The 19,855-nt window shown below is 44.7% G+C and overlaps 1 protein-coding gene and 1 non-coding gene across 2 annotated transcripts in view; one reads left to right on the plus strand and one right to left on the minus strand.

Moving 5' to 3' along the window:
- The window catches only part of LOC124616326 (urocanate hydratase-like), a 424,523-nt gene that overhangs the window by 395,815 nt on the left and 8,853 nt on the right, over window positions 1–19,855 (plus strand). Inside the window, exons 13-14 of the mRNA XM_047144631.1 lie at window positions 8,427–8,508; window positions 11,804–11,914. Of these exons, the coding sequence (XP_047000587.1) occupies window positions 8,427–8,508; window positions 11,804–11,914 (193 nt within the window). The remainder of the gene's footprint in view (window positions 1–8,426; window positions 8,509–11,803; window positions 11,915–19,855) is intronic.
- Trnat-ggu lies at window positions 19,224–19,298 on the minus strand. Its single transcript has one exon. It is a non-coding gene; the product is annotated as a tRNA-Thr (tRNA).

The raw sequence follows: 19,855 nt of genomic DNA on the forward strand, positions 1-19,855 counted from the left end.
AGGGTTTCGCAGGGATCGAATGAAGGGCAGAGCCACGGGTCGTAACACATCTGAAATGTAACGTCCACTGTTCAAAGTGCCGTCAGTGCGAACAAGAGGTGACCGAAACGTGGAACCAATGGCACCCCATACCATCACGCCGGGTGATACGCCAGTATGGCGATGACGAATTCACGCTTCCAATAAGCGTTCACCGTTCACCGCGATGTCGCCAAACACGGATGCGACCACCATGATGCTGTATACAGAACCTGGATTCATTCGAAAAAAAAAAAAACACGTTTTGCCATTCGTGCAACCAGGTTCATCGTTGAGTACACCTTCGCAGGCGCTCCTGTCTATGATGCAGCGTCGAGGGTAACCGCAGCCATGGTCACCGAGCTGATAGTTCATGCTGCTTCAAACGTCGTCGAACTGTTCGTGCAGGTGGTCGTTGTCTTGCAAACGTCCCTATCTGTTGACTCAGGGATCGAGACGTGGCTCCACGATCCGTTACAGCCATGCGGATAAGATGCCTGTCATCTCGACTGCTAGTGAAATGAGGCCGTTGGGATCCAGCACGGCGTTCCGTATTACCCTCCTGAACCCACCGATTCCATATGCTGCTAACAGTCATTGGATCTCGACCAACGCGAGCAGCAATGTCGCGATACGATAAACAACAATCGCGATAGGCTACAATCCGACCTTTATCAAAGTCGGAAACGTGATGGTACGCATTTCTCCTCCTTACACGAGGCATCACAACGTTTCACCAGGCAACGCCGGTCAACTGCTGTTTGTGTATGAGAAATCGGTTAGAAACTTTCCTCATGTCAGCACGTTGTAGGTGTCGCCACCGGCGCCAACCTTGTGTGAATGCTCTGAAAAGCTAATCATTTGCATATCACAGCATCTTCTTCCCGTCGGTTAAATTTCGCGCCTGTAGCACGACATGTTCGTGGTGTAGTAATTTTAATGGCCAGTAGTGTATTATGTACTTCCCTTGAGCCGTTTGAAGTGTGAATGAAGGAGTACCACTGTAGTCCACGTCGCCGTAGAAACACACATCGCCCTTGTAGTCTGCTAGGCTAAAATATTTTCTTGCACAATGTTACGACTATTGACAATACTGATGACCATTGGAGAGTGTGTGGTCAGCAGCAGCCCTAGCTGTTGCCTCCATGTTATTGCACGTCGCCACGCTCGTGTCTTGGTTGCTGGTGATTTGTGTTTGCTTCTGTGACATGTGATGCTAGTGTTCACATCAGTGTTTTTTGCGAGGACTTTTGTACGTTTTCGTTGTCGATAATTATATTCATATCCTCAACTGAATTTCCAAAGAGTGTTGTTACCTCTCTGATTTTGTTTTGATGTGTACTAGTTGACATTGTTGGGGCATCATACTCCGTTTTTTCTCTATTTGTCTTTTGTGGAGTTCTTCGTAAGTAGGGCATTCTGGTCCCCCAGCTTCGTTACATGTTCTTTTCCGGTTATTGCAAAAACACAGCCAAGAATTACTTCTTATGACACTCGAATTTTTTGTGACTAGGTTTCGCACATTTCCCGTACACGGCTTCCCTGTGACATCTCTTCGATGAATGGCCAAAATCCCACTTTTGCACTGACACATATTCCCTGATGCGTGCAGATTCAAATTGTATGTACACCCTATCCCTCTGTAATAACAGTAATCTAACCGTTGATGTCACCTCTAGAACACTGTTAACCGTTATTTTCCCTTTTGGACCTGTTTTGAATAGTATTTTGACTTAATTCTTCTTTGGTGATATGGTCGCTGAGATTTATTTGAAGAAGTTGTTCTATAAAGTCTTGATCTGTAAGTGTCGTTGGAACCCTCTGTACTGCCAGCAATGACCTTAGTTTTGTGGGTTCTTTGCGTTGAATGTCCTTCAAGTTTGATGTTTTTTCAATAATCTTCCTCTAGTTTGTTTGTGTCTCAATTTCAAGAACTGCTGTGTTTGCTGAATTCCTTATTGCTTTAACTTTTATTTTGTCAAGTCTACGATTTATTGTTTGATTAAGGTTTGCCTTATGGCTTTAGCGTCCTAGTTGTTCTCTGGCTTAAAAAAGAGAACACTTGCCTGTTTATTTTTCGCTAAATCGATTTTTTCTTCAACCCTGGTTTCCGGCTTGGGGACTGCGCCATCTGCCGCTACTGCAGCGAAAGTCAATGGCGTTGGCCTCCTTTCACTGTGCAATTTTTGATTTTATATCTTTAGGGCTTCGATCTCCATTTCAGAAAGTTGAGTTCTGTCTACTGCGCCACGAGAATTTGCCGCCGCTAGTTCCCTACGCAGTCTTTTGTTTTCAGATCTCAATTAACCATTTTGTCCACGAAGTCTGATTTTACATAGTGCTAATGCCCATATTCTGTTTTTCCTAACTCGTGCAAAGGTTGCGGTGGGTGCCCTTTTCTGCTTTAGTTCTAGTTGAAAGTCCGTCAGAATTTGGTCAACAGCTGCTATCATTTTTGATTCCATGTTTGTACGTCTGAGTGTTACATCCCCTTTTGAGCTAGTTCGTCTGATCGCTCCTAGTTCCCGTGTTGGTGAGTTGTCGTTCCGTTTCCTACTGATATTACTGTAATGTTTAATTTCGGTGTCCGGCCGCCTTCATCGGGGTTTGATGCAGCCGACGCCAGCTAGGCCCGTGATGTACGCTCCAGTGTCCACGTGTTTGCGCGGACACAAGGCTTGGAAAGCTTGATACGTACGTGCTCAAAATCTTTCACAGAGTGAGGTAGAGAGAGCTCACTCCGGGTACTTGATAACCGACAGCCAGCTCCAGACATCTGGGTCTAATGTAAGTGAAACACAGTCCTAGTCCTGATAAACACTATTAACTCGGCTTTCGCCTTCAGACAGTGTGCTAGTGCGCCAATTTGGAAAAAATTAGCAACACAAGCGGCCGCATGGTGTGTCTAGCTCAGAGGGACGCCGGAGGCACCACAACTGCATAATCCTAATACAGGATGTATCAAAGCTAACAGCGAAAACTGACAAGAGTGAAAAGTATACGATGACGGAAATAAACATGTCCCAGTAAGTATGGGTCTGCAAATGAGTCACTTACGATGTACAGGTTTGGACAAAAATATGGAAACACTAAAAATACAACGCATTACCGTGACTAATACGCTTTTGGAAAGCCGCAGGCCTTCAAAACAGCTTGCAGTCGTGTCGGAATGGATAAATACGCGTCCTACATGGTTTTCAAGGGAATCTTATTCCATTCTTTCTGCAAAACGGTGACAAGTTCAGACAACGACGATGGACGTGGATAGCGATCGCGCGCCCTACTCTCCAAAGTAGACCACACAGGCTCAGTAATACTGGGATCTGGTGACTGTGGTGCCCAGGGGCGATGCGACAGTTGATGCTGGTGCGCACAAAACCAGCCCTGGACGGTGCGAGCTGTGAGAACAGGAGCCCTGTAGTCCTGGAACACAGCTTCACCTTTGGAAAGCAGACATTATACCGTGGGATGGGTCTGATGAGGCGAAATGGTCGCATATTGTTTGACAGTTGTATGACCTTGTAGAGTAGCCATAGGGTCCATGGAAAACCACGATATCACTGCCTCAGTCATCACCAACCAAACCAGGTTTCACTTTTGCGATGTAAACTCGGCCACAAGTTAGAAACAGTATGGAACATGACACATCCGACCAAATGACTTTCTTACACTGCTCCACAGTCATAATTTTATGGCTTCGGCACATCGTTTACCCGTTACAGACATTTGCATCAATGGTGAGCAGTTAAGTAACTCCAGCCCACCCTGCAGTTCCCTTCTTGTAAAGCTCCATTCGTGTTGTTTTGGTGCTGACAGGGTTCACGAGTGCGACATTCAGTTCTGCGGTGACTTTTCCAGCTCCTGTACTCTTATTTTTGTCACTGCCATCGTCAGTGACCGTCTGTCACTATCACGCAACCCGCACTTTCGTCTGCGTCGTGATATAGCGGATGACGTATATACACTTTCCGCGAATTCAGTATAAAGCTTCGGTATGATACCTCTTGGATCACTAAACACTTACGTTAGTCTACGTTGGTTACGGAAGCTACCACCATACGAGCAACAACAATTTTCCCACGTTCTGATTCTCTTAGCTCCGACGTAATGCACTGACAACTACACAAAATACTATTCTGACCACGACTGACACTTGCAACGTATTGATGGCCTTCCACAGGAGCCGTTTGTGGACAAACACAACGGTGCTACGTGCAGGCTTGGCTAGCATCTGTATTTATCCACAAGCATTCATTTCTCAGGGTTAATAATCATCTTGTGGTGCAGTTCTTCTTGTTGTGTCCATGCTTACTACGAAAGTGGGAAGAGAAGTTCCGCTCTTATGCAAAACACCTTTTTTGTTGTTTTGTTTCACCCATACATGTTTCAGCACAATTGAACGAACCCACTGACGATAGCACAAAAGCGCTGAAACATGTATGGGTGAAACAAAAGAAAAAAAGGTGTCTTGCATAAGGCGGAACTTCTCTTCCCATTTCTCAGGGTGTTTTCATCTTTTTGTCCACTCTCTGTAACTGTGAATTTGTGTTTACAAGCCGCCATTGATTTCAGTGTCCCATTGTGTGGCTTACTATAAATGCATTTAAAATGTGAACTTTTCGATACAGTCAAAAATACGTAAAGGATTTATCTTACAATATTCCCATGTATAAAATGGCTTTATTATTTATCAAAAACACGTAAGCATACACACAATGTTAATGAAAATGTTACTACCATGTCCAAGTTATCTGTATTATTGCTCTACAAAGAATATGTTAGCTAAAATACTGTGTCAGCTACTGGAAGAGTGCAATTATTGTGTAACTTACACTTTAAGTCTACAACATGGCACTCAAACTAAGTGCTACAATGCAATTTCCTTGTCTAAATTATCTGCTTTATTGTTCTACAAAACACATGTTAGCTGATGGAATGACAGCACTTGACACGTGAAACGTGACTGTGGACTCTTAAATTAAATAGCACAACGCCACTTTCATGTATAAATTGTCTGTATTACTGACATAAATGTACAAACTTGTGTGCTGGAGTAATAATTGACACTTCATCTGAGGCGTAAATGAGGCTATGTCACCAAAACGAACTGGCGAAGAATCATTTTTAGAGTGGAAGAAGATAATCCATCAAGAAAAACATAAATAACATTAATGACTGACATGTTTAGCCTTTTATTACTTTTGGTCTTGAACATACCTGTGTTAACGTGGTTATCCACCAACGTCATATTTTCCGCAACCTTAGCACAACGAACTGTACTTAAAATAGTGCGTTTTATCGAGACCTTTAATGAGTTGCGTCAGTTAAACTAAGTAATTTTGTAATATAACTTCGAAACGCACCAAATACTGTATGTAAGCACGACACGGTCAGAGATAATGATGTCCAAGTTAACACGCAGAGGAAACTATGATCTGTCGAAAATTCAATCTTTGCACTAAAACAAAATTATTTTGCAAAATGTGAAAAGATTTAGAGTACAAAAGACATGTGGGTTTCATATTGTAATTTGGGAGTTTAACCACAGATCTCTAATTGTGAACGAAAATTCGATCTTTCAACCAAAATGAAATCATTTATCACAATACGTAAAATTTTTTTCTACAACGGTACAAAACACATTTGGTGTATGCTTGTAACTCAATTGTTCGATAACAGTAAAAAAAAGCAGATAGTTTGAATATTAACACTACTGATCTATCTTGCAGGTTAAGCTGCACTTGTCAGTGAGTGTTATTCGATCTTTGTACCACACTTTAAAGGAACCGAAAACTGTCTGTACTATTTATCAAAATATGTGAAGGTTTAGTCTGTAATATTACAAAACACACGTGGCGTGACTGCTGATCTAACTTACAGGTTAAACTACACTTATGCTGTCCGTTAGTTGAAACTACGTATCGTTCCGATGAAATAAAATGCCGAACAATGGTAATACTTTTTTTTATAGATAACAGATGATGATTGCTACGCTTTCAACTACTTTTTAAAGTCAGCCAGACATTGTAGTGACTCCAGGCTTAAGTAAGAAAACCATCTTTCAGTATGAAACGTTTGTCATTTTCTGATGGTAATGCTAACTTACGCTGTTGCACAGCGGAGACTACATGACACTTCAATGAAATAATATACCAGATAGTAGATGTTGACTGCTATTACCTCTCGAACATGGTGACTACCATTACCCTGAACTATGGGTGGGGCTAAGATTGGCAATTAAAATGATGACTGCCATTACCCTGATCATGGTGACCATCATTGCCTGAAAGTCGGTATTACCTACTCAATCTCAAATACACTCCTGGAAATTGAAATAAGAACACCGTGAATTCATTGTCCCAGGAAGGGGAAACTTTATTGACACATTCCTGGGGTCAGATACATGATCACACTGACATAACCACAGGCACATAGACACAGGCAACAGAGCATGCACAATGTCGGCACTAGTACAGTGTATATCCACCTTTCGCAGCAATGCAGGCTGCTATTCTCCCATGGAGACGATCGTAGAGATGCTGGATGTAGTCCTGTGGAACGGCTTGCCATGCCATTTCCACCTGGCGCCTCAGTTGGACCAGCGGTCGTGCTGGACGTGCAGACCGCGTGAGACGACGCTTCATCCAGTCCCAAACATGCTCAATGGGGGACAGATCCGGAGATCTTGCTGGCCAGGGTAGTTGACTTACACCTTCTAGAGCACGTTGGGTGGCACGGGATACATGCGGACGTGCATTGTCCTGTTGGAACAGCAAGTTCCCTTGCCGGTCTAGGAATGGTAGAACGATGGTTTGGATGACGGTTTGGATGTACCGTGCACTATTCAGTGTCCCCTCGACGATCACCAGTGGTGTACGGCCAGTGTAGGAGATCGCTCCCCACACCATGATGCCGGGTGTTGGCCCTGTGTGCCTCGGTCGTATGCAGCCCTGATTGTGGCGTTCACCTGCACGGCGCCAAACACGCATACGACCATCATTGGCACCAAGGCAGAAGCGACTCTCATCGCTGAAGACGACACGTCTCCATTCGTCCCTCCATTCACGCCTGTCGCGACACCACTGGAGGCGGGCTGCACGATGTTGGGGCGTGAGCGGAAGACGGCCTAACGGTGTGCGGGACCGTAGCCTAGCTTCATGGAGACGGTTGCGAATGTTCCTCGCCGATACCCCAGGAGCAACAGTGTCCCTAATTTGCTGGGAAGTGGCGATGCGGTCCCCTACGGCACTGCGTAGGATCCTACGGTCTTGGCGTGCATCCGTGCGTCGCTGCGGTCCGGTCCCAGGTCGACGGGCACGTGCACCTTCCGCCGACCACTGGCGACAACATCGATGTACTGTGGAGACCTCACGCCCCACGTGTTGAGCAATTCGGCGGTCCACCCGGCCTCCCGCATGCCCACTATACGCCCTCGCTCAAAGTCCGTCAACTGCACATACGGTTCACGTCCACGCTGTCGCGGCATGCTACCAGTGTTAAAGACTGCGATGGAGCTCCGTATGCCACGGCAAACTGGCTGACACTGACGGCGGCGGTGCACAAATGCTGCGCAGCTAGCGCCATTCGACGGCCAACACCGCAGTTCCTGGTGTGTCCGCTGTGCCGTGCGTGTGATCATTGCTTGTACAGCCCTCTCGCAGTGTCCGGAGCAAGTATGGTGGGTCTGACACACCGGTGTCAATGTGTTCTTTTTTCCATTTCCAGGAGTGTAGTATTTAACCCCAGAAGCTGACAGTGAATGTGAGTTACTTGAACTTAAAAGTGTATCGTAACATAAGAAGAAACTGACAGAGTATGTGCCACACTCTGATTTAAGGAAACCACACGTTATTTGTATTATTTATCAGAAAATAGCTCCGCACTAAATTGTAACAACTTGGATGCGCAAGTGCAGACATCAACAAGTCTCTACTTATTTGAGAAAGCGAACGTGCATCTATGTCGACCCGGTGAAATTTGACATTCTCGGAGACTGCGTCAATGCGCATGCGCAGATGTCAGCAAGTATAATCCTAAATTCAGAGCAAGTGTCGACTCGGCTGAGAGCTTACTGACTAAGTGTACGCCTGTACACACCTCGGCACAGCCTCCCTTCTTTCCCCATCGACTCGAGTTTACAATCACTGGAGTAACTTCAGATATCCTCAACCCGTGAAGTTCCATTTCCTCTACCCCTTCTGCGAAGCACTATATATATTCCTGTGTTTTGTGTTAGATTGAAATGACGTGAATGTAGGCCATTATTCCACATTTCTTTTGCTGTGCGGTTCAGAACATAAGCAGGAGAATAAAGCTTTAAATGATTCTAAAACTTTGTCCATAAGTCGTTTCTTTATATGTGTATCTGCCACTAGCTTTGTGAACAGGAGAGCTTGTTTGTGTTGCAGACATGGCCGTGCAGAACTGCATCGGGGACGCAATTCGCGGAGCCACCTGGGTCGCTCTGCACAACGGCGGCGGCGTCGGCTGGTGAGGCAGCTCTTTCTCTGTATATGATTTTCCACGATTCCTCTCTGCAAAAACTCGATAATGGCTGCGGTAAAATTAAAGTCACTCCATGGGCTTCCTGCGCAATTTAAATATAGCCACGGGAAGCGAATCAGACCTAAACCAAATATTTAAATACAGATTATTTTTTATTCTCATTTACACATTATATCATGTTACACATCAGTACTGTTCTTGAAACACTGACGCTTTTTACTTCCGACAGAAGACGACCAGAAGAGCCATATAGAAACTCTACGAAAGTAGCTATCCAAGATTATCCTTACAAGCACCTAGCTGTAATATTCAAACAGTACAACATTCACATAGTCTAAGCACTGCCGTCTTTTTTTATGTGTTTAAAGGTGCTGTTTTACACGTTGTCGATTTCGAAGCTAGGTTGCTTCAAACGCCTTGATGAGACTCATAAATCAACTGTCGCTTTGTTTTGGTGTTTAAGCCTTTCCAAGACGATGCACAAAGTGTTGGTGTTTTAACAGCACATACATACTAAACAAACCACTGTACAAGATGATAGGCCATCCACTATGTAATACAACTGTTTCATTTTGCGTCTTATCAAATAGATGCAGATTGGCATGTTTTTGCTATCCACACAATATATACGATATGTGTGAGAAAAGTAATGAAACTTACAACCTTGCGCGCGGTATAGCAACGCTGTGTTGATTTACTAGTGTTGGGAGATGTGTTCATTCCTTCCACATGCTTAATCCGAGTTTCAGCTCCGTACGTCCATCAAGTGTTTTTTGAAAGCGGCATCAGTGTAGTTCAGCTTCTGTTCTACGTTATCAAAATGGAACAGTGGAATTTAGAGCAACGATATGCCATCAAGCATTGTGTTAAACTTGGATAATTCGTGAGAGTGACCTTTGAAAAGTTGAAACAGGCCTTTGTGGAACAGTCCTTATCAAGAGCACAAGGTCTGCGTTGGCACAAATCATTTTTGGAAGACCGAGGACACGTTGACGACTGAACCTCGCTCAGGGAGACCTTCAACTTCAAAAACCGACGAAAAGGTCTAACGTCTGTGTGCCCTTGTGAAATTGTTCCTACCGGACAAATTCTAAACAAAGATGTCCTCGAAAGGCTCAGCAAAAGAGTGAATCGAGTGAGACCGGACATTGCAGACAATTGGAAGATGTTACATGACGACGCCCCATGTCACACAGCCACTTCCATCACGGAATTTTTGGACCAAAAAGGCATTCCTGTTGTTCCCCAGCCCCTATGTACCTCATCTGAGTCCTCGTGACATTTCTCCCGAAATTGAAAAACATCTTAAAAGGACGTGATTTTGAAACTCTGGAAAAAATTCAAAAGAATGGGACCGACATGTTAAAGTCCCTATCAGTTGAAGCGTTTCATCGCTGCTACCAAGACTGGGAATAACGACTGCGCCAGAGTATATCTGCCGAAAAGAGGTACTTTGAAGGGGACCGCATTGTTGTTTGGAAAAAAATCTTTGGTAAGTGAAAATTCAGTCTCATTACTTTCCCCACACACCTCGTAAAGTTGTGCTAAATACTCAAATATTCTCATGCCAAGCAGCAGCAGATAGTGTGCTGCAACGACATAGTTTAAAGAGTTGGTCATCTGAAGACGGGCGTGAATGCCCAAAACCAGCAACGACATTAAAATATAGCTTTCTAAATGAATTTGTGGCTTGTTGCGTACTTCATCAACTATCATTAGCAGTCACGGAGATCAACAGTGCCCAGCATGGATAAAATAAACTTTTTTACATTAATGTTGTCTCGTGGTAGACCCACTTGACAACACTGGTATAATACACTACTGGCCATTAAAATTGCTATACCAAGAAGAAATGCAGATGCTAAACGGGTATTCATTGGACAAATATATTATACTAGAACTGACATGTGATTACATTTTCACGCAACTTGGGTGCATAGATCCTGAGAAATCAGTACCCGGAACAACCCCCTCTGGCCGCAATAACGGCCTCGATACGCCTGGGAATTGAGTCAAACAGAGCTTGGATGGCGTGTACAGGTACAGCTGCCCATTCAGCTTCAACACGATACCACAGTTTATTAAGACTAGTGACTGGCGTACTGTGACGAGCCAGTTGCTCGGCCACCATTGACCAAAAGTTTTCAGTTGGTAAGAGATCTGGAGAATGTGCTGGCCAGGCATCAGTCGAACATTTTCTGTATCCAGAAAGGCCCGTACAGGACCTGCAACATGCGGCCGTGCATTATCCTGCTGAAATGTAAGGTTCCGCAGGGATAGAATGAAGGGTAGAGCCAAGGGTCGTAACACATCTGAAATGTAACGTCCACTGTTCAAAGTGCCGTGAATTTCCGAACAAGAGGTGGCTGAGACGTGTAACCAATGGCACCCCATACCATCACGCCAGGTAATACGCCAGTATGGCAATGAAGAATACACGCTTCCAATGTGCGATCACCGCGATGTTGCCAAACACGGATGCGACCATCATTATGCTGTAAATAGAACCTGAATGCATCCGAAAAAATGACATTTTGCCATTCGTGCACCTAGGTTAGTCGTTGAGTACATCATCGCAGGCGCTCCTGTCTGTGATGCAGCGTCAAGGGTAACCGCGGCCATGGTCTCCGAGCTGATAGTCCATGCTGCTGCAAACGTCGTCGAACTGTTCGTGCCGATGGTTGTTGTCTTGCAAACGTCCCCATCTGTTGACTCAGGGATCGAGACGTGGCTGCACGATCCGTTACAGCTATTCTGATAAGATGCCTGTCATCTCGACTGCTAGTGAAACGAGGCCATTGGGATCCAGCACGGCGTTCCGTATTACCCTCTTGCACCCACTGATTCCATATTCTGCTAACAGTCATTGGATCTGGACCAACTCGAACAGCAATGTCGCGATACGATAAACCGCAATCGCGATTGGTTACAATCCGACCTAGAATCGGAAAAGTGATGGTACGCATTTCTCCTCCTTACACGAGGCATCACAACAACGTTTCACCACGCAACGCCGGTCAACTGCTGTTTGTGTATGAGAAATCGGTTAGAAACTTTCCTCATGTCAGCACGTTGTAGGTGTCGCCACCGGCGCCAACCTTGTGTGGATGCTCTGAAAAGCTAATCATTTTCATTTCACAGCATCTTCTTCCTGTCGGTTAAATTTCGCGTCTTTAGCACGTCATCCTCGTGGTGTAGCAATTTTAATGGCCAGTAGTGTAACAAACGCTTCAGCTGCTATTGTACTTGAGTGTTGTTGATGTGATTTCTTTTCGGACAGGGGCGAGGTGATAAACGGCGGCTTCGGCCTGCTGCTGGACGGATCGGAGGACGCAGCGAAGCGGGCGCACACCATGCTGGCCTGGGACGTCAGCAACGGAGTCGCTCGCAGGTGGGTGCGTGCGTGTGTGTGTGTGTGTGTGTGTGTGTGTGTGTGTGTGTGTGTGTGTGTGTGTGTGTGTGGCTGTTCACTCTGGAGAGATCCGAGCGCTGCTCCTAGCTGGTCAAAACAGACTGCCCACCTTGCAGTGTGACAATATCGCGGTTATTTGTGAAATAAGTCAACCACAAGGGAAATTGGGGCATATGTGCGAACTTATTGTTTTAGATGCATCATAAGAAGAAGCCTAACGCTAACTATATGTCTGCTAAAGAACCGACTATCCCACGGCGTAATTATTTGCGATGATAGGCGAACTGAGCGCTTGAGAAGCGAAGCTTAAGCTTCTATTACATACACAAGTGTGAGAATTATTTCAGCTGGCAAAGAAGTACAGTCGGAAAGATAAGACAGACAGAAAAAAACGAAACCTAATACGATTGTTGAAATACACAGCAGGAAAAATATTGGTATATCCTTTTAGAGGTTTCCAATTCACCTACGATTTGATGTTACAACACTGCATCTGGAATACATGAAATGATATTAATACCGCAAGCGGTTCTGAAGTATCAGGTATCGACCCATGCTGCAACACACATATCAGTATGTGGTGTAGACTCCACAGGTGGCAATGCAAGTGCTGACTCTGGCATCCAGTCGATCGTGCAAATGGCGAGTACTGTTATGGGATATGATATGCCACGCCACTATACCTGTTCACATAGTTCTGTAAGAGTTGGTTGTTGACTCGCACGAGTCACTTCCGTCCCATCATATCCCACACGCGTTCGATTGGATACAAATCTGCAGAGCGTGCTGACCAGGGAAGCTGCTGCACATCTTGAAGAGTACGTTGAGTTTCATGAGTAGTGTGTGGGCGAGCGTTATCGTGTTGGAACAACAAATCACGTTTCTGCTGCAAGAACGGCAAAAGAACAGGTCTAACAACATTCTGCCCGTACCGAGCGCTGGTTAGCGTTCACTGCAGAAGCACCAAAGGTCGACGAGAGTTGTAGCTATTGCACCTCAGACGTTGAGGTCTGATGTGGGGCCAGAGTATCTTGCACGAATGCACTGTACGAGACAGCGCTGACCAGATCTATGACGACCATCACTTAAACAGGCAGAACTATTTTCATCGCTGTAGACCTTTGTGAGCCACTCCTTCTTCCAAGTGATCCTTTGACGGCATCAGTCGAACCGTGCACTTCCATGCTGTGGCGTGAATGGAAGACGGCTGTGTGCGTGCCCATACTTTCAGTGCTAATAACCGATTCGTAATAGCTCGTGTTGGCACAGTCCCTCCTACCTCTGCTGTGCTGTGGTAGCTGTACGATCTGCCACTACTGCCCTTATAATACGACGATTGTGGCGCGCGTCTGTGCTGCATGGATGTCCAGTACCTCGTCTACGGGTGTGAGACTGTTCATGTGACCACTGATACCAGCATCGTTGCACAGCTGACACAGCTCGTCCAACTGCTTTGGCAATTCTCCGAAAGGACTGCCCCGTCACTCGGAAGGCCACAATTTAACCTCTTTGAAACACGCTCAGTTGGCTGTACGAAGCACGCGTGTGTCTTTGTGGCATAGTTGCCTGCTTGCTTCACACGTGTGCACCACAATGAGCCTTCTCGCTGCTAACATTCTCTATTAAAGAATAGACACACATGGCGCCCTGGCAGCTGTGCCACTACGCCATCTGTTGGCGGACAATGTTGAAACAACTGTTTATTTACAGCTCGTACAAAATAGATACGTGTTTCAAAGTTTTACTGACCTTCAGAGTAGTCACCAGCATTGAGTATAGCTCGTTTCCAGCGATGTGGAAGTCGTAGGACTCTTAGCAGTACCAGTTGTGTTGACAGTTCGAGCGGCGCGGTCTATTGCCCGACGAATTTGTAGCATTTCTGAAGCGAATGCCGTGAAGTGTTTCCTTCAGTTTAGAAATCGAGTTGAACTTACGAGGGCTTAAGTCAGGAGAGTGCAGTGGGTGGTATAGCACTTAGCAGCCCCATCAGTCAAACAAATCAGTAACAGCTTGCACTGTACGTGCTTGAGCATTGTCCAGCAAAATGGTCAGGTCCTGCAGAAAGTGTCATCAATTTTGTCTGTACGCAGTTCATTTTTGGAACACAACCTACGACCAGCTACCTGCTGGCTCCTACCTCGGATTCTTCGGCCGACGTTTGTTTGATAATTTTTCTTACGTTTCGCCAGCACGAGTGGCTGGTATTGTGAAAGCTTCTCTCCATTGCTAGTGGTGAACTAGAGTCTATCTTGCGGCCTCAGATTATATGTACCTGGCGCCGAGCCCTTGCATGTTGGTGCGCCAGGTACATATAATCCGCAGCTGCGAGCTCGACTCCAGTCCACCACCAGCAATGGAGAGTGAAGCTCTGATATTGCCAGCCACTCGTGCTGGCGAAACGTCAGAAAAATTATCAAACAAACATCGGCCGAGGAACCCGAGACAGAAGCCAACAGGCAGTTCATCAACCAACAATATAACGGCTGTCTGCCACGTATTGGTGTACAGTAGTTACGGAAACATGCGTTCCATGAAGCAACTTATTCTGGCTGGAGAAGCAATAACACATATTATTTACACTTCATATTCTGTAATGTCAGTTGTTTTGAGTTGTGTGTCAGTCGCATTATTACACAGAATTAGTAAATAAGAAAATTATGAATAAATCAATGGTAAATTGTACTTCATTTGTATTTTTTTCTTTCATATTTCATTCCCTCCATTCGTGTTGGCAGAGTGAGTCGTCGTAGAGCACTCTATTTCTTTTCCAGCCAAATCCAGGCACGGGATGCAGTATTTTTCCAGTTGGTAATATTTGGAAAGAGAATTCCGGTTCGCCGGCCACGGTGGTCTCGCGGTTCTAGGCGCGCAGTCCGGAACCGTGCGACTGCTACGGTCGCAGGTTCGAATCCTGCCTCGGGCATGGATGTGTGTGATGTCCTTAGGTTAGTTAGGTTTAAATAGTTCTAAGTTCTAGGGGACTGATGACCACAGCAGTTGAGTCCCATAGCGCTCAGAGCCATTTGAACCAGAATTCCGGTTCCAAGATTTGCCTTAAAACCAATATAAACGTTCCAGAAGCCTTGGTCGTACCCGGGAAACTGGAAATATTCTAAATTTGTCTCTGACACAAAACGTCCTAGCTAAAACACGAAGATTTAGCGTGGGTATTCTGTTTCTGTGCGTAACAGAGTAAGGTCGATGACTCGAGAGGCAGCACTTTTAAACTCAGTCGTACTTCTATCACTGTTTTATTAAATTGCAAGATCAGTCACTGTTATTAGTTGCGAAAGTAACATCTACTGGTTAACGATCCAGAGGTGTACTATTTAAAAATAATCATAATTATCTTTCTGGTTACATTTAGCATAATTATCTTTCTGGTTGCATTTAGGAACGATTAATCTATAATTACATGTGTATTCCACTAGCTGCGTGTGCCGAAGGTAGTTCATCTACGACGGTCACTTACAGCCTTTTCCCGTTCCAACTGCGAAGGATACGTGGGAGTAAGGACTGTTGTTAGTAAGCTTGTGTGTGTTCTCGAGTCATTCCAGTATTATTTTCGTGATCTTCTCGCGAGATAAAAGGTGGACATTCTTAAAATTTATAAAGGCCAAAGTTAAATCATAAAACACTCTTCAGTTGGTAGTGCTGGACATTAATAAAATTAGCTTTTTAGAGTGCACAGAGACATTTGTGAGAAAACAAAAAATCATCTAATACTCTAGTGAGGACATCTTGTAAACAGCCAAAACGCATATGCGTGTATAAATAGAAAATTCATGTGCAACATTCAAAAGGAGTTTTCTTGCTATCTACTACAATTTATATACAGCAGCTGCGAAAAATGGCTACCGCAAGAAACTTGTTACGTGAGGAATTCGCCTGAAATCCCCCGGAGCAAAATCGTTTATGTGGTGTCGGGCAGACGTTTGACGGACAAAGCAAACCACACAATCGCTGCCATTTCGTACCGAAATCGGAAACTGAGTCTGAAATTCCTGTTGTGCTTAGCGGAAATTCCGCAGACAGAACGCGTTTCAGTTACGTAAACAGACATAGCGCGCATTCCACATGTTTGACAAGCCCGCAAACAGAAAGCTGTAGGCGGAACAACGCTTTGCGCTGTGTCTGGTAGACACCCCCGTTGTGTGTGTGTGTTTTCTCGCGTGGCAGCGGGCGCTCCGGCAAGGGACTGGGATGTTAATTGCATAGTCGGGGGCAGGCAGAGGGGACGGGGTGACCTGCACTGTACGTTCCGCGGCGAGATTGATGGGTTGTGCGCGTCAGAAGCAGGCGCTGTTGCGCTGGAACGGTCCATCCGGAGGGAGGTCCGGAACCTTACACGCAACGCGCGGTGCCACAAATGCGTAAGGCACGCAGCGAAGGCTGTTTCGTAGCAGATGTCCCAGCGGCAAAACTCGCAAACTGCGGTAAACGCCTGCGTTGTCTTAAAAACGGCTGATTCGCTCCTATCGACAAGGTCACGGTTCCTTTAGCAAGTACGAGATAGAGAAATGTAGCAACTCGCGAGGCCATACTGATCCACGACCTATCTTAGACGACAGGCTGAGGAAAGTCATACCTCCGTTTATAGTATTTGTAGATTCAAACAAAGCTTTTGATAATATTGGCTGGAATTAAATTTTTATAAGTAACAGGGACAAAATACTGGGAGCGTAAGGTTATCTACTGGGTGATTCCGTACTGATGTTACAATACAAACTTTCAGGGACGATAGAGAAGGCTAAGAGTATTAATTTAAGGTAAGGGACCCTGGTCTGGAAACGACCGAGTAGAGATTCATAACCGAAAATCATTCTGACACTCTGCTAGTGGAACACGTGTACCGGTACTGTTGTTGATAAAATTGTAGGACAGGCAACTTTCAGAGATGGTAGTATGGACCAAAAAAAAAAAAAAAAAAAAAAAAAAAAGGAAAAATTCTAGTAAATATGGGCTCAAAGTAGGATAGGCAACTTTCAAAAGTGGTAGTATGGACAAAAAAAAAAGAAAAAATGTTCAATAAACATGGGCTCTAAAACGCGTACCTTGTGAGCTATGACACTCGTTCGTCCTTGATACTGTGAAACATATCTCGTTTATTGTAAGCTCGTGGGTTTCCATATTTTTGCAGGAGGTAGCATGGACCAAAACAAGAAAAAAAATATGGACTCCATAATGCATATCTTAAGACCTATGGGCACTTGTTCAATAGAAGGCATGTGTTTCATAATAGCGAAGATGAACAAGTGCTCACAATTCTTAAGGTATGTACTTTAGGGCCCATGTTTAAAGGGCATTTTTTTCTTGTTTTGCTCCGCACTACCGCCTCTGAAAGTTGTGAACCCTACAAAATTACCAATAACGCACCGGTACATGTACTCCACTGTCGAAGGCATCAGGACGATTTTTGCTTGTAACTTTCAACTCTGTCGTTTCCGGACTAGGTTCCGTCAGCTCAAATGGATATATTTCCACTTCTCCATCATCCCTGACAGTTATCAAACTCATTACGGGACTATTTATTATAACTTGTACAGAAACCAGACTGCAGTGCTAAGGGTCGAAGGACATAAAAAGGGAATCAGTAGATGAGAAGACAATGAGGTACGATTGTAGACTATCCCCGATATAACTGAAACTGCACATTGAGCATGCAGTAAATGAAACCAATGCAAAATCTGGAAAGGGAGTGAAAGATAGTGAAGAGCAAATAAAAACTTGAGGTTTGCCGATGACATTGCAATTGCGTCAGACCTAGAAGAGCAGTTTAACGCAATGGGGTTGTAAGAAGAATATTAGAAAAATTAAAACAAGTTAATGAAATGCAGTCGAATTATATCAGACAATGTTCAGGGAATTAGATTGTGAAATGAGACACTGAAAGAGAAAGTTTGCCGCATCTGAACGCTTATAATACGAATTGTTTGTTGCATGAAATCAACAGCGTCCTGCACAAATCAGTTCAATGAATACAATTACCGCTTAGTTAGTTGTAAATAGTACACCTTTCTTTTATAATCAGCAAATCCATTCTTAAAATCGAAACAAAACAAAAAGACAAAACAAGTTGAAACAAAAGCGGAGTGCTGAGGTAATGTCGAGAGGGATTTCAATTTGTACAAGGATTGCAGGCGTACATCTCCATACAAACAAAAAGTTGCTTATTTACTTACTAGGTTGGCCACACAAATCACAGTCGAACTTTGGCCTCGCCAGTCAGCCTCCTCCATATTCTTCGGTCCGTGTATTCTTCTCCAACCGGTCCCATCGTACTCGTGTCTTCTCTGGTCCCGTCAGTCCATCTCAGCCGTGTTCCTCCCCTCTGCCTGCTACGTCTGAAGCCTTCTGCCACCACCTGCTTGGTGATCTGGCCTTCTCTATGCACTAGATGCCCATGCCATTTCAGCCACCTCTCATTAATCACTGCCATCACGTCCAGCGACTGCACAACTCCTGCAGATTGCTGTATTTCCTTTTCTTTTAGTCATCACTATCCTGCACAGGTCTAAAAATCTGTCTCAGAACAGCATTCTCAAATCTCAGGAGTTTTCGTTCTATCTTTTGGATCAGAGGCCAGGTCTCTTCTCCGTATAGAAGCATGGGCTGTGTTAAAGTCCTGTTAAGTCCAAATCATCGTTGTAACTGATGTGAAGCCATCATGCAACTGTTATTCAAGCAATATTGAGGATATTCAGCCCAGCTGTCAATCATGTGATTATTGCCACAATATGTTTCGGGACAACGTTATCCCATTTTCAAGTGCTTAAAATTAATTTTATGCCATTAGGCCTCGCCACATCTTAAAAACAAGCTGCAAACGTGCATTGTCAAGTTCAGCTTATTTTTAAGTTGTGACGAAGCCTAATGGCGTAAAAAAAATTTTAAGCACTTGAAAATCGGATAATGTTGTCCCAAAACATGTTGGCGACAATAAACACACGCTTGACAATTGGGCTGAACATTCTCAATATTGCTGATCTTCGTGACTCTGGATAGAAGCAGGGCCTTGAGCAGCTTTCCGAGAGCAAATCTTGACCTGTTTCCTGCCTGAGTTCTTGCCATTATTTCTTGATCTATCTCATTCCTTTCCCCAAGAAATTTGAACTCTATTACCCTTTCAAAAGTTTTACCATCCGTTGTGAAGAACAGTAATTGTTCCGATAGAACAGGTACCAATGATGACCATGCAGCTTCTCTAGAAGGAAATGATAATTAATCGAAAGCCTCAGCTGCCAACAGGTGTTGTTGATATACCTCAATGGGGACAGCTGAAAATGTGTGCCCCGACCGGGACTCGAACCCGGGATCTCCTGCTTACCTGGCAGACGCTCTATCCATCTGAGCCTCCGAGGGCACAGAGGATAGCGCGACTGCAGGGACTTATCCCTTGCACGCTTCCCGTGAGACCCACATTCCCAGCTGTCTACAACCTACATTCGTAATGTTTCTAAAGGGTATTTGCTCATTCACTCATTACTCGCGCCCACTTAGGTGACGATTCTCGTAAGAGAAGAGGTATATCGACAACATCTGTTGGCAGCTGGGGGTTTATATTAACTATCATTTCGTTTTACCATCCGCTTCTAAGCATCTGTCATCGTTCTCTCTGCTCACTATGAGCTATTTGGTCTAATCCAGATGCATCTTCATTCCTCCTCTCTTTGCCTGTTTCATTAACACTCTTATTCTCTGAGCGAGGTCGTGCTCATTCTGTGCTGTTAAAACTAAATCATCCTAATATTCCCGTGTATTGATTCTTCTGTCCAGTAGAATTCCTGACTCTAGGCTTTCTTGTATCTGATTAAACAGGACGAGGAGAGACAATACCCTTGCCACGCTCCCGTCCTTACCTCGTACCTCTCCGATATGTTTCCGTTCACGCCCAACATGCATGTTGTCTATTGCGTTTGA

The sequence above is a fragment of the Schistocerca americana genome, chromosome 5, assembly GCF_021461395.2.
Source record: "Schistocerca americana isolate TAMUIC-IGC-003095 chromosome 5, iqSchAmer2.1, whole genome shotgun sequence".
Lineage (NCBI taxonomy): Eukaryota > Metazoa > Arthropoda > Insecta > Orthoptera > Acrididae > Schistocerca > Schistocerca americana.